The 14062-nt window shown below is 36.4% G+C and overlaps 1 protein-coding gene across 1 annotated transcript in view; it reads right to left on the minus strand.

Annotated features, from left to right (window-relative positions):
* The window catches only part of LOC126052726 (maltase-glucoamylase-like), a 43931-nt gene that overhangs the window by 4466 nt on the left and 25403 nt on the right, over positions 1-14062 (minus strand). The window contains exons 26-44 of the mRNA XM_049833803.1: positions 13383-13537; positions 12184-12352; positions 11227-11323; positions 11004-11116; positions 10706-10831; positions 9898-10026; positions 9667-9774; positions 9359-9421; positions 8906-9040; positions 7819-7903; positions 6654-6792; positions 4344-4477; positions 3888-3922; positions 3676-3792; positions 2683-2831; positions 1495-1579; positions 1283-1339; positions 591-715; positions 44-132 (exon numbers count right to left, since the gene is read on the minus strand). Of these exons, the coding sequence (XP_049689760.1) occupies positions 44-132; positions 591-715; positions 1283-1339; positions 1495-1579; positions 2683-2831; positions 3676-3792; positions 3888-3922; positions 4344-4477; positions 6654-6792; positions 7819-7903; positions 8906-9040; positions 9359-9421; positions 9667-9774; positions 9898-10026; positions 10706-10831; positions 11004-11116; positions 11227-11323; positions 12184-12352; positions 13383-13537 (2110 nt within the window). The remainder of the gene's footprint in view (positions 1-43; positions 133-590; positions 716-1282; positions 1340-1494; positions 1580-2682; positions 2832-3675; positions 3793-3887; positions 3923-4343; positions 4478-6653; positions 6793-7818; positions 7904-8905; positions 9041-9358; positions 9422-9666; positions 9775-9897; positions 10027-10705; positions 10832-11003; positions 11117-11226; positions 11324-12183; positions 12353-13382; positions 13538-14062) is intronic.

Here is a 14062-nt window from a genome sequence, read left to right on the forward strand (position 1 = left end):
GAATTAGTGAATTTATCATGGAAACAAGAAACTTTGTACTTACCAATGCGCACCCCATCATCCCAATAAAGCCGACCTTCCGCAAGTTGACTATCATCCAAAGCAACGGTAAGTGCCAAAGGGTTTTTTCGACTATGAAAAAAGGAATATTTTTCTTGGGCAATCACATTTTATGTTTCTCAAGTGCTATGATTTATATTGTAGACATTGTACAGAACACAATTTATCTCTGTTACCAGCCTCCCTCAATCCATAATGCTACATTTAAAGGAGAGCATGGGGAGAAAACCAAAAAGAGAAAAAAAACTGCCTTAAAGTTAAGGCAGTTACCATACATATTGATTTTCCCAGGACTGCTAACGTTTAACTCCTAATGTTTATACAAAATGAGAAATACTTCCAAGCATGGTGTGTACATTAAACCAGAAAATTTTGCTTTTCACTGGTTGAAAATAAGGAGTCCAGAAAAATGCTTTCGCTATGTAATTAATATAGAATTTATTTGCCAGGCCACTAATTGAATATCTCCCCTAAAAAGCAAAAAAAGAAAATGAAATTAAATTTTAATTGTTCAGTTCTTCTTATCATACCTGTAAAATGTAGTATTAGCAGGGCTTTGCTGAGCGAGGATGTAACCACCTCGGATATGGAGATTGATATGTTCCAAAGGAGATGGTAAATTTCTGAATTGTCCCCTGAAGCCAATATACTCATCCTATTTATGATTTAAAAAAAAATAAAAAAAAATACAAAAGATAGTCTCTGTTGAATTACCCATTTTAAACTTTTCTTTAGAATGAAAGTTTATAAACACCTAGATAAATACTAACAAAGTTGTCACTGCAAATCCTTTTTTAATGCAGAACTACGTATTTTCAAGATAAAATCTGAAATTCTGCACACTTAAAACAATTACACCATACTTGATAAAAGGAGTGACTTTTACAGTCTGAGGCCATAAAAATTGTTTAAAACTCCATCATTCTTAGAAAAGTCATTATATGTATCATTGAAGGGTTAAAAAAAAAAGCAAACATAGAGGCGCTGCAGACTGCAGATATTATTCCACCTTTTTACCTGTCATGTTGAACAAGATTACATTAAAAAAAAGCAATTAACAAAAAAATTGGCCAAGATGTCATTTTTTACATTACGAAAAACTCCTCCTGGACACGTGTTGGTAAAACAGAGGTGGTGCACTCACACTCCACCCCAGCACGCCGTATTCCTGTTTGAACGTATTAGAAAAAATAAATATAATACAGTTTTTAATATTACTTACTGTGTGGTAATCATACCAGCGGGCATTCGGTAGGTAAGCGTTTACCGTTACAGCGCCCTGGAAATAAATATTTTTGGTTTAGGTCTATTAAAGCCAAAAAGGAAAGTTTAGCTCAGGTCACTTCTAGTATTTTCATCAATTTCTAATATTTTCTAAGTTTTTTCCCCACTTTTCTGTTTTGGTTTTTTTTTCTGATATTTCTGACATTTCACCTGTTCCAGTACGGGGCTGATGAGCAGTGCCGGTCCCCACAGAAACTGTCTATATATTTCCCATGTCATTTTGTCTTCCACAAACCTGCAAAGTAACAGAAGAGTGGTCATACCCTCGATGTCAACCTTTCCCAAAATGTTTCCTTGTTGAAGCCTTTTTTCTCAGGAAAACTACCATTTCCTCAACTGTAAGCATGCTACCAGTAATAGTAGGTAATATTTATTACCTATTTATTAATCATAGATAATAATTATTACAAGAGAATCCCATTTATTTACAAATGTATCAGATAGCATGTGTGAAAATCATTAGGGAAATACCACCTAGTATTTAATTTTCATTTCTGCTGCTTCTTCATGTTCGCTGGCCTATATCTGCGTATATACCAAAATTTTTATTCAGTATATTTAGATTACAGTACTTTAAAAAATCACTTTTGCTTGGTATTAGCAACAGCAAAATGAAGTCGTGGCCCGATTAATTTCCGATTTGTGCCATTCAGTTTTTTTGACAGGTACTTTGTCAGAATCAAGTCTTAGATTAGTCAAAATCAGGCCAGGATTACATGCTGACAACTCAGTGGTTTTTAGCGGAAGACAAGCAATTTTTAAATATTAGACTTCATTTTTAACGTTGTGGCATTAACCAGTCTCTGGCACATATCGCCCCTTCTGACCAGGTACAAAGTCTTATACCTCTAAAAACATGTTTGTTTGTTTGTTTGTTTGTTTTAAAAAAACTGCTTTAAAAACTTTTTTTAAAAAACCTGTTATATCAGTTTAGCCAAAATAAGTTACCTTGCCCTGCAAACAACTTGACATATGTCAAAACCCCTATTTTCTCCCTCTTTTTCTGTTTCTCTGGCTAAAATTTTTGCCCAGCTCTCTTTGCAACACATGCTCTCTGAGTCTACATATATCCAGCACCAGGCAGAATGTATTTGCTGAATACCACTAGGGATGATGGGAATGAGTTTTAAAATTTATATATTAATTTTATTTATAGATAAGAAAAGAATGTTGGCATTGTGGGAAATGGACAACTTGAGCTGTCACAACGAGCCGATGCCGAACGTCCATTTTCTCAATCCCTCGCCAGTTTTAAAAGAAAAATGACTGTAACTGGGGGAAAAGCTATGGACTTCAGTGGAAATTCATGATTAACGGAGATGGAAGAACCACACTTACTCATGGAGCAGAGGGCGGACCACGGTGCTGCCGTAAGCGTTGGCTTCGTACATTAATGTGTACAAATAGGGTAGGAGGGTATATCTTATATTTAGCACTTTCCTGGAAATATCTTCAAATGTTGAGTTCCAGGCAACAGGATCTTGCCTCTAAACAAGAGAAGAGTGTCTCATTATTCAAACAGGATTATTCTGTTGGGAACAGATGGGGGGGGAAGCCCTCGTGTTTAGCATCTTTTGGTTTTTTTCTTATATGTCAGCCATAAATTCATATGATTTAGCAGCAGAAATTGTCAAACGTGCCTCAGAATCAACATAGCAAAGCAGAGCTGAGGAGATCTGGGTGGAGCCTTGCAAATTCCTTGTTCTCCTCTAATTTAGAGGACCTTTATTTATTTCTCTGTTCTTTAATGAAGGACAAAGAGCTCTGCTCTGCTAGACCTCAAGCTCTAACGAGGATAAAAATGCTGTTCCTCTTATTGCCATTTTTCCAGTTATCTTGGTTTTTTATCATATAGTCCTTAGACAGCACGGTCCTGCATTTAGATGGTTAATTTCATTTATTCTTAAAAGAAATACAATCTTTTATGGCAGGAAGTGGGCAAAGTACAGGAATTTTAGATACTCAGGAATTTCATTCCACTCTTCCCTTTTCCAGTTTGCTGGAAAATGAAGAATAATTAGGGATGACAACACTAAGGTCAGTTTTGCCCCTTTAAGTGTGTTTAGCCATAAAAATAACTATTTTAGTCTTGTAAGTGTGGTATGTTTAAATACAAATGGCCTACATGAAAAAAAAAAAGTATTTTTGTCTTGTACAGATCATATGTTTAAGTAGAATTGCAACACGTGAAAAATAACAATTTTGTTCTTGCAGATGTGGTGTGTTTACCTAAAAGCAGTATATATGGGGAATAAAAAAAAGTAGGAAAAGGGGAAATTATGGGAAATTAAAAAAAAAAACTCAGTCAAAGCTAACACGGAAGGCACCCACCTTGGTTCCTTTCCCGTTGTGATTCCTCGAGTATGGGTAAAAGGCACCCAGCTCCATCCATCGAGCACACAGCTCGTACTCCGAGTCTTTAAAGAAGCCACAGATATCTGCTCCGGTCTGGAAATTAAAAAAAAAAAAAAATCCAATGGCAATACTATAAATTTTTGTTAATAAAGATAATTGAAATGTAAGACAATAAATTGGGAGCTTACGTAGGATATTCCAAAGAGACTAAACTCCATCATACCTGCAAGGAAAAAAGTAGTTCAATAGTAACTGCGCTCTTTTATTTGGTGTGGTGAGAGTTGCACAGATCATACAACTTGGGACAAGAAAAAGAAAAGAATTTCCCAAATTCCCTCAGGAAAACTGTTCTCAGGAGGAAAAGCAGCAGATTTCGGGCAACAGGGAGAGGATGACGGAAAGGTGACAAGGGATGAATTTGAGGAAAACATGGTGCCCAAACCCATGGCATCAAACCCAATTCCTATTGAAACCATGAAGACTTTCTTAAGAGGCGATAAGAAGAAAAAAAAGGTCAAGAAGAAATTGGCCGTAAATTCTGATTGTTCAACTAAGTAGCCCATTTTGGCTCAAAAAATGTGATTATTAGAAAGGAAACCAAGCAGAAATGTGGAATAAGTTGGTGACGGGCTGTGTCGCCGTACCGATGATGGATTTATCGAGCTGATTCCAGGCTGCCGTGTTGTCCCCCAGCCAATGGCCTGACCACTTTCCGCTGCTGGGGTAGGTTGAACGGGTGACGACGATTCCTCGCTCCTTTGTGAGATTCCGCAAGGCACTGGGATCGCACATGGGAGGAGAAACCAAAGGGATGAGAACTAAGAGAATTGTAAAAGGTCTTATGCACAAGTCCAAAAATAAAACAGATGGTTTATAATCTGTAGGAAAGCGCTGCTGTGCTGTCCTTGTGAGCAAGAGCAGCCATAAACCCAATTAAGATGTGGTTTTTTACTGGAATTCACCATGACCCACACATAGGCAGAAACTCAGAATTTGTCAACCAATCCGTCATTAGAAAATGAATTGGCAAAGCAAGGAGGCACTGAATTAAGGATTTCCAGTTAAGGCTAATGACTTCATGGGAAAACAGAAGAGTAGCCCAACTTATGTATTTTTTAAGGCTTACATAGTCTGCCCCAGGGCACATTAGTCTGTTATTGCAATACCAGAAAATTTGCTGCAATAGTTAAAATTTATCCTAACAAAACTCAGAGCAAGGCAATAATAAAGGTAAAAACAGAAGTACTGGGCATATTAGACCTGTCAGCATAGCGTTAGTAGCCAAAAAGGTATTGGAACAGAGAATAAACCTTTGCTCTGTAATCGTCGCAAAGGAAATAAGAATATTTGAAATAGCCAGCACGGATTTGTCTACAAACGATCATATTAAATCGATGTTTTCATCTCCGAGTGGGAATAGGCCTCACAGCGAAGAAGAACCAGTTGATGGGACGTGTCTTGGCACGAACAAACCTTTTGGTTTGATTTTATTTGGCTTTTCCATAAGCACAAGAGTGGTGTGGTTAAGGCCAGGGGTTAATAACTATTCAAGGATGGTGTTGAAGGGAATTTAATTTTCTTTACTTTCTTTTCTCCCCCATTCCCCAAATAACCAATAACATACTTCATTTCCTTAAAGAAGTCTTGGACCACCACGGCAAGATACATGTAAAGGTAACCGTGTCAAAAAGAAAAGTTTGAAGTCAAAAAAGAAAAGCCAAAAAGAAAAGCCAAAAAACAAACAAACAAACAAAATTAACTGCGTTAGGCAGAATTTATGCTGCTTAATTTTTCTGATGATGATTCTGGCACTTTTTGCTAAAACACATGTTGTTGATCTATGTTGTTTACAGTGTATGCATTAGCTGTGTGATTTCTTAGGAGAATTCCTTTGCAATCTGTAAAGATTCACAAAAAAATACTAGTTAAAGCCCTTCACTGATGAAATCGCTTTGCTTTCTTGGCACCTCCACTGTCATGGCCTAAAAAGCTGCTTCAAATAAGGTCCTATTTATGTTTTTACAGGATTTGCAATCTTAAACCAGAAGAAAATATTTATTAACAGAATTCACATTCAGAACCAATAATAATATTCCCCTTCATGTTCAATTGCTGTCTACTTATAATAACCAAATTCCTTTAGATCTGGCTGACAATAAAAGCAGTTTTATTATGTTCTTCCTGTCTTGTCAGCTGCTAAATGTACCGTTGCCTCAGTCAAAAATTCAAGGAGATTTTTTTCTTTATTTATGCTAACATAAATGTTACCGGGGGGGTTAAGGTTGTGGAGATCTGTAAAGAAACACTGTTCCTTGCTTGCTCATTAAACTGGAAATGAAACTTGGGTATATTGTCATTAAATCAAAAGTTATCAAATATAGGCTACAATATGATTCAGTATGAAAATATCACAAAATTTGTCTTGGAACTGAGAAAATTATTTCTTAGAAGGAAAACCTAGGCACATGATTTACATTTCAGAAGTAATTTTTCCCTTTTCAGCACCATTTCATTTATTTTAATGATACTCGCTTAAGAATTGCTGTATTGGACCTTATATTTAAAAATCTATATTCATTTTCCCTCCCTTGATGTAAGGTGAAATTAAAGAAACCATATTATTATAGAAATAGGTGGAAACAAAAGGTTTTGTGTACTTGAATTACTCGAGACTGTCATTTACTAACTGTTTTTGATTGATTAATCAGTGTTCAGAACTGTTCTCAGTTCTGTCTTGTAAGGGATAGAAGAGTGTTTTGGGGGTGAGGGTTTGGGGGTGAAATTATCCACATTTAACTGAATTGAAGATCCGAAGATATTCAGATGAAAAGAAGAACTATGAGAACAAAATGATTTCTCGTAAATAAACTGGTGAAGCTTTTCATCATGAGAATATAGGCATCGAATATTAATTTGCAATGTATTTTGGAAACAAAACAAAAAAAGCAACTTACTCAAGGGTAGGTTTTGTTTGTGACCATCCATAAAGGTTGTGGACATCGTAGTGACTGACTGGGGAGCCATCCGGCAGATATTGCTGACCTTCCATGCAGAGCGTTTTGAAAATCAATCCCTCCGATCTAGATCCTAAGTCTATTGGAAAGGGAATGAAGACACTCATATTTTAACAATTTACATCCCATAAGAATTTTAATGAGTTACTTTTTTCTTTTAATTTTCATCATTTTGATTAGTGGTCACTTCCTTTTACGTATTTATTTTATTTTAAAGAAAACAATATTTTAGGTTTTCTGAGGTTGGTTTTCAGAAATTTAGGAAATGCTGACATTTTATTTCAGATATCTAGAAAATTCTGAAATTCTATTTCAGAAATTCAGGAGATTCTGGAATTCCAAAATTCCTGATATTCCTCTGTAAGTATCTGGGTCTGCAAGAGAAATAGTAAGTCAGTTACAGATGCTTTTAGTGAAGACAACCAAAGAGCAAACAGAATATACCGTAATTCAGAAAATATTGCAAATCTTTGTAAATACTACCATATCAGCCATATACACAGAAAACTTGGGCGCGGGGGGGAAGTCTATTTCTGAATAGTCCAAGAAAATATATTTTAAAATATCAGAAAGCAACAGAAGTATTCTAATAAAGCATTAGTGAGTCATTGCCAATTAGTACCACTTTGTGCTAGTGCTTAAGTAAAGCCCTGCTAAGAAGAGCAAGTATTTCAAGACCATTCCTCGTATTAGACCTTAAAATTTTACATACATGTAACTATTAATTAGAGGAGGCAGAAGGATGTTTTTGAACGTTTTAGTCATCAATTGCATTTTTCATCTGGGAAAACTATGCAAAACCCAGAAAACCATATCCTTGACCATGTCCAAAGTAATTACCTAGATAGAAAATAGATACCAAAATCTAGCAAAAAAAAATTACATCTTTATTTTCAGAAGTGCCATGCAGTCACTGTTCTCGCCAACAAAGACTACAGTCAAGAGTTGATCATCTCCAAAAATTGGTTGACCTTCTGTTATGGGTTCAGTTACAGATTTGGCTACCTAATTTTAGGCATTTATGCCACATCTAGCATGTAAAAAATACTATACGAACCAGAGTGACCCAAATGATTACACAGTTTACAGCAGGGATCAAACTTACGGGGTACATATGGTGGAAAGTTTAGCTCTTGAGTTCTACAGCCACCAACGGCACCGTTAACAAAGCTTGAAGGTTCATTCATGTCCTGAAAACGCAAACCAAAATGCCAGATGAACAAATTTCTCTTAAATTTGAGCAATTAGTTCCTTTCAGCTATTTTAGTTTGTGCTCATAATATTTAATTCTCTTTGTCAGCAGGCTGACCAAATAAATTAAATGGACACAAAAATTCAGGACCGCCCATTGCATTTCTGGTTTAATCATTATAAAGCAATGGTTCAACAGGTAAGTTTTTCTGATGAGCAATTCCCTTCATAGACAGATTCTGAATATATCATCTCCCAGAGAGTAAAGCATCAAGTTCATAGAGATTAATTGAAAGCAGAGGTTTCAGTTTTAAGAACTTCTTATTTATTGGTCAAATTTCCCGAAAAGGGCAGGTTTTCTTCTGTGTAAAATTGAAATCAATACAGAAAATACAGCCGCAGATTTGTAAATTACTAAAATCTCTGAACTTTGTAATGATGGCTCTTGTCCTAGGTGCCTGCGGTCCTCTGGTTGCAGCAGTACACCAGAGCTGGAGTACAGGAAAATACCAAATATTTTACTTTGTTTCTAATGTTTTGGGGGTTTCTGTAGGAATATATTAATATTTAATAGGTTCTTCAGCTATTGCAAGTCCACTTCATTTAAGAAGCACACTAAACGTGTCATTTATCTCATTTTGCCTCACAGAAGTAGTAATGGTAAAAACCAATAGTCTCTCGTTGCCAAAAAGGACTTCAGGAGCTTATAGAAGAGAAACAACACTGCAAAAGAGCCATTAGGTGGGTCAAAAGTAAATAATGAAGATTTCAGAAAGCAAAATTTTTCAACAGGCAAAAAAATAGAACAAATAATGATGCTGTTAACAAGAAGAAGGATTTTTAAATTTTAGTCGACCATTCATGATATTTAGCATTAAATGTCTGTATCCTTCCTTCCTTGGAGGCCTCCGAACATTGCTGGGTTTTGAGGTGTTGAGAACCAATCTTAGGATAAAAAGATGCAGAAAAATCTGAGAAATAGAATAATTTTTTATACTTACGATCCATAGACCGTCAAACTTCAAGCTTTTGGATGCATTGTGTGGGTTGGTGTAGACTTCAGTGATTTCCCTCGTCCACCATTCAGCTGTGGAATTGCGGAAGAAATCTGGAAGAGCTGCATATGCTCGGTAGAGCTGTAAAAGTAGTAGAAATAAAAAAATAAAGCATAGACACAGGACTGAAAGCAACCCATTACTAAAATGTTGTAATTTGTTCTTGAAACATTCATGGTTTCGCTACAGTTTTTAGCCGTTCTGGCAGAAAGGCTGGACAGTTTCTGCGACTCACTCTGATGTTATTTAGGCTTTTTGATGTTCTGGTAGAAAAACTCATCACTTTCTGCATCTGACTTCTTAGATTAAATTTTATCAGCCAGTTCACTGCTATAAACCTTAACGAATTTGCTGGTTCCTCTCTATTTGTGTCAGTCACCAAAAGATGTCAACATTTACCTCCACTTGGGTTTCCCAATCCAGTGTGTTATTAACTTCTACGTTGGGAAGATCTGGCCAAACCTAGTAAGGGGAAGGAGTTGTTAAAATATATCAAATTAAACCAGATTAAAAAATTAGTATCAACAGCAATAAAACTTTGTTGCTACAGAGTCCAATGGTGACACAAACTGAAGACATTTCCATTTGTAGCTCTCAATGTGTCCACTAAATTTGGGAATGTACGTGATATTAGAAATCTTCTCCCCAACATTTAACCTGAGATGATGCTTATTTGTATAAAACAATCAGCTTTTTAAGAACAGCACCTTTACGTAGATGATGTCATTGCTGTTGGGCCATTTTATGAAGACATCCTTCTCCAAACCTCTTGTGAAGGCAGGGTAATCTGTTTCATTACCAGATATGGCTGGATCCTAAAATTAAAGGTAATGCAATTTTTACTTTTATGCTCAAAAGACAAATGCAGAAATGCTGTTAAATGTATTCTGTATTCTGCAACAACATACTGTAATTTAAAACCAGAATTCAAGACTCACCAGGATTAGGATAAACCTCATTCCTTCTTCGTGTATTTTTTTAATTAGAGCCGGTAATCCAGTGAAGCGTGGGTTAAGGGTGAAGTCCAGTTGCCGTTCCATATAATCAATATCTGCATACTGGACATCCTGCAGTTGACACACAAAAAGTTAAAATAAAGTTGGGTTTTTTTCTGCCATTTCTTGCGTGACGTCATCCATCAGCAAGTTTGTCATCCTTTTGCAAAATTAGGCAAACTACTGACTTTTTTTTTTTTAATGTGAAATTGGAATCTGCTGCAGCTTAAAGCTGAGGTTATCAGATGAACACACTTCCACAACCTATCCAGTCTGAAATTCAGCTTTCATCACCGCATTTATTGTGAAGGTAGAAATTCATACACACAAGCAAAAAACCACCCCTCGATTCGTGCGTATGTATAAATATATGTCAATATATACACTGCCTGCAGTCATGCTACTACACACTGTCCAGAAACAAGGGAATTGGTTGCTCCATACTGAAATAATTTGATGTTAATTACTGTAAAATGAAAGCCATGCTTAATTTAGGTATAATTTCATTAGGCGTAAGGCTTGTGCAACTCTTCCAAAGCCAACCCATGCCAAAAAGTAGTTTTCTCAGCACAGGACAACATATAACGCAAATGAAGTTGCTTTATTTTATTTCCTGTGTTCCCCTGTGAAATGCATGGAAAAGTTGAACTATGGCATTAATCATAGCATTTCTTTTACTGTTTTAAATTAGAAAATACCCCGATGCCAGAAATTCAAGTGCCATCACAAGCTTTAATGGCTGAAAACGTACATAGGGTATCCTGGCTGCTTTCATGTCTTCCACCAACTTGGCGATTTCTGTGTCATTTTCATATCCGTAGCGGCATAACTGGAATCCCAGTGCCCAGTAGGGTGGCATGACTGGTCGCCCAACCAGCTAAAAATGAAAAAGAAAGAATACTTATTGCAAATAGATGAAAACAAAACAAAACATAAAAATCTAAACCAGCACCACCCACACGCCCTCAAAAAAAAAAAAAAAAAAAAAAAAGCAAAGCAAAACAATAAAAATCCCCAAACACTTTGAATTTGCAATAGGAGAATCGTACCGCAGTGTATTCCTGAACAACGAGCTCTGGTGTTGGGCCCAAAACCATGTAAAAATCGAGAATTCCCCCAGTTGTGCGATACGTCAGAGCAGGCGTGGGCTGGAAGGTCACATCTGGAAAATGGAAGAAGTGCAAGAAGGCAACGAATGCCTGGGTAAGGCAAAAAACTGAACATGGAAGTAAAATATGTTAAGAAAATAAAGCGGATTATTTTTGGTTTTACCCATTGCATTGCTGTTAAGCAAGAGAACTCCATGGGCATTGCCATCTCCTTCAAGACCCATGTAGAATGGCTGGAAGCCATAAGAATTCAACTTGTACTGCAAAACAAATAAAGTATTTTCTATTGGAAAGACATCATAAGCATTCAGTTATTTACATCCACCAATAAATTATCCATTATAAATAACAAGGTTAATAAATGATCAGATACGCAACGGTCCAGTGTGCAACAAAGAATCTTGCACGTTGAACATGCAACAGGAAATGTTGACCAGGAGCAATAATTTTCAGCTTCAAATTTTGAGGGCAATCTGTTTCTGAGTGCTCAAGTTGGGGAGGGAAGAAAATTTATTTCTAGCTTTAAAAATTGCTAATATGCTAGGAGAAAACATTCTCTTCTTTTCAAATATTTCTAGGTAGCCTTTATCATCAAGACAAGCTGGTGACTTTCTCTTATTTTTCATTTACTCAAAATGTTTCAAATTTTCAAATTATAGCTATAATAAGGCACTGCTATTCCATGATTAATCCCTCGTAAATTGCCAATATTTGTGCTATGCAAAAACCCAATACATGGGTATGCTGAAACATAAAATTTTTTTATTTAACTGTCTAAGTCCTAGTTCAGTCCCAAAGTTGTAGGACTTTGCCCAGGTCTGACCCAGAAGGGCAGATCATAGAATCATAGAATAGTTTGGGTTGGAAGGACCTTTAAAAGTCATCTAGTCCAACCACCCTGCAATGAGCAGGGACAACTTCAACTAGATCAGGTTGCTCAGAGCCCCGTCCAACCTGACCGTGAATGTTTCCAGGGATTGCCCCGACTCAGGTGCAGGATTGGCTATCTCCATAGCCAATCAACGCCTATTGATACAAAGCAAAAAAAGAAAAAAAAAAAAAGCCAGAAATTCTAGAAAAGAAAGCAAAATACAGATTTTATTTTTTTTTCCCCACTTACTCCAGGAGGCTGGTCCCTGGCGAACATTCCCCAGGTGTGCCAGTTCATGTCACGTCGAAACATGGTGTGTTCGGTTTCGCCGAAGCCATACAAATATTGGGAGGCCAAGCGGGTAGAAATCTGAATGAACATGTCGCTGAAGGTGAAAGTCGGTAGCTGAGAATCCCAGCTGAAAAGGAGGGAAATAGAACAAGATGACAGCAATGTCAGCGCTGGGCGTAGCTGGTGGTCACCCTCTCAAGGCCAGCTCTTTTTCTCTAAAAAAATCTTACGATTTGCAAAAGTTGGAATAAAACTCTTATGGTTATCAAGAAAACTTAAACAACATTAGGACTTTCTTTAGAGCTTAATATCGGAGGGTTTTTAGTTTAAGGGGGGGGGTAGAGTTTAATAGGGGGGTTTTGTACAGATTATGTTGAAATGTTAAGTGAAAATCAGCTTTTTTCTGTTAAAAACTGAGTCACAATCTGACAGCGTTCTTCCAATGACTGCTGTAGACTTGGGAGGCTGAATTATGGAAGGGATAATTTACTCTGGTTAGCAAAAAAGGAACTCAACTGGCAATTAAATTTCGATTACTTTAAAGAATGGCAAAAAAAATATATTTTCAATCAAAAGGCATAAGACAAAAAACCCAAGGAAACAGACGCACAAACCCCCTTCTTAAACAATGCTGTGGCCACCTAAGGGAAGTATTAGAAAGTGTAGGAAATCATTGTGCCTCTGCGATACTTGAGAACTGCACAAAAACTAGTGTGTGGAAGTGTCTACGCTTTGTACTTGAAGATGATGCAGAGGGATGAAGAGCCAGTGTCAAAGTACGAGGTGGCAGGGAAACACCTTAGCCAATTTGGGGAAAACACAAGGTCTTGTTCGCGTCACCTTCTCCATCATTCCTCTGGGTTAATATTCTCATACTTATGCAAAGGTAATAGAACAGACTGAACAATAAAATGTTTTGGCAGGAAAAAAGAAACAGGAAAAAGCAGAGGAGAAGAAAGAAAAGGGGAGGGGAAGAGATAATGAAATGAAAAATGAAAAGAAAAATAATTCAATTAAATGTATAAATAAAAGAAAAAAGAAAATAATGAAATGAAAAATTTAAATTGGCAAAATGAAATTTTAAAATTTAGAAAATTAAATGAAAAATAATTAGGAAAATGAAAATTTAAAAACAAAATTTTAAAAGCGTGGCTTACATCACTGTCCCTGTGCTTCTGCGTCGAACCTGGATGCCAAATGGTTTGTTCTGAACTGCTACATCATAAAGTCGACTCTCGACTGTGCTCTCTGGGGACTTGGGGAGATTTAGCGGTACCGGCACCTCATATCGCTTATTTGCATAATCATAAATCTATTCATGAAAAATTAATTCATTTCAATGTACATGGAATATGTATAAATTAGCAAGTTAGATTTTCAAGAATTGAGGATAAAAATAGTGAAAGCACTTTCTTGTATTCCTGTTGACTGATAGAAATTAATCTACAGAGTGGAAGACTCTGACCCGGACACAGAGAAATGTTCGATTGTTTCTTCCCAATAACGGTTAGAAATCTGAATTTTTTAAAATGTTGAGTAAATTTGCTGAGAAAAGCATTGTCTTTCAATGTGTATTCTTTCTCAAATCCCTTCAAAACATTTGGGTTGGGAAATAAAGAACCTTAAGGTTTTATTTTGGGCCAGGAATGACTCAGTTACTTAAATGTATTGATTCAAGTGTATTTTTATGAACGGTAAATGAATTTCATCTTCTTGGTTGAATTTTTAGCCAGCTTTAAGAGATTTTTCTTCAGGTTTTCTGTATCATAGAAGTTGACATGAGTTGATTCAAGACTAAGAGCAGTAAAAGCTATTTGGTTAAAAGGAAAAACTTATT

The sequence above is a fragment of the Accipiter gentilis genome, chromosome 30 (genome assembly GCF_929443795.1).
Source record: "Accipiter gentilis chromosome 30, bAccGen1.1, whole genome shotgun sequence".
NCBI classification, from domain to species: Eukaryota; Metazoa; Chordata; class Aves; order Accipitriformes; family Accipitridae; genus Astur; species Astur gentilis.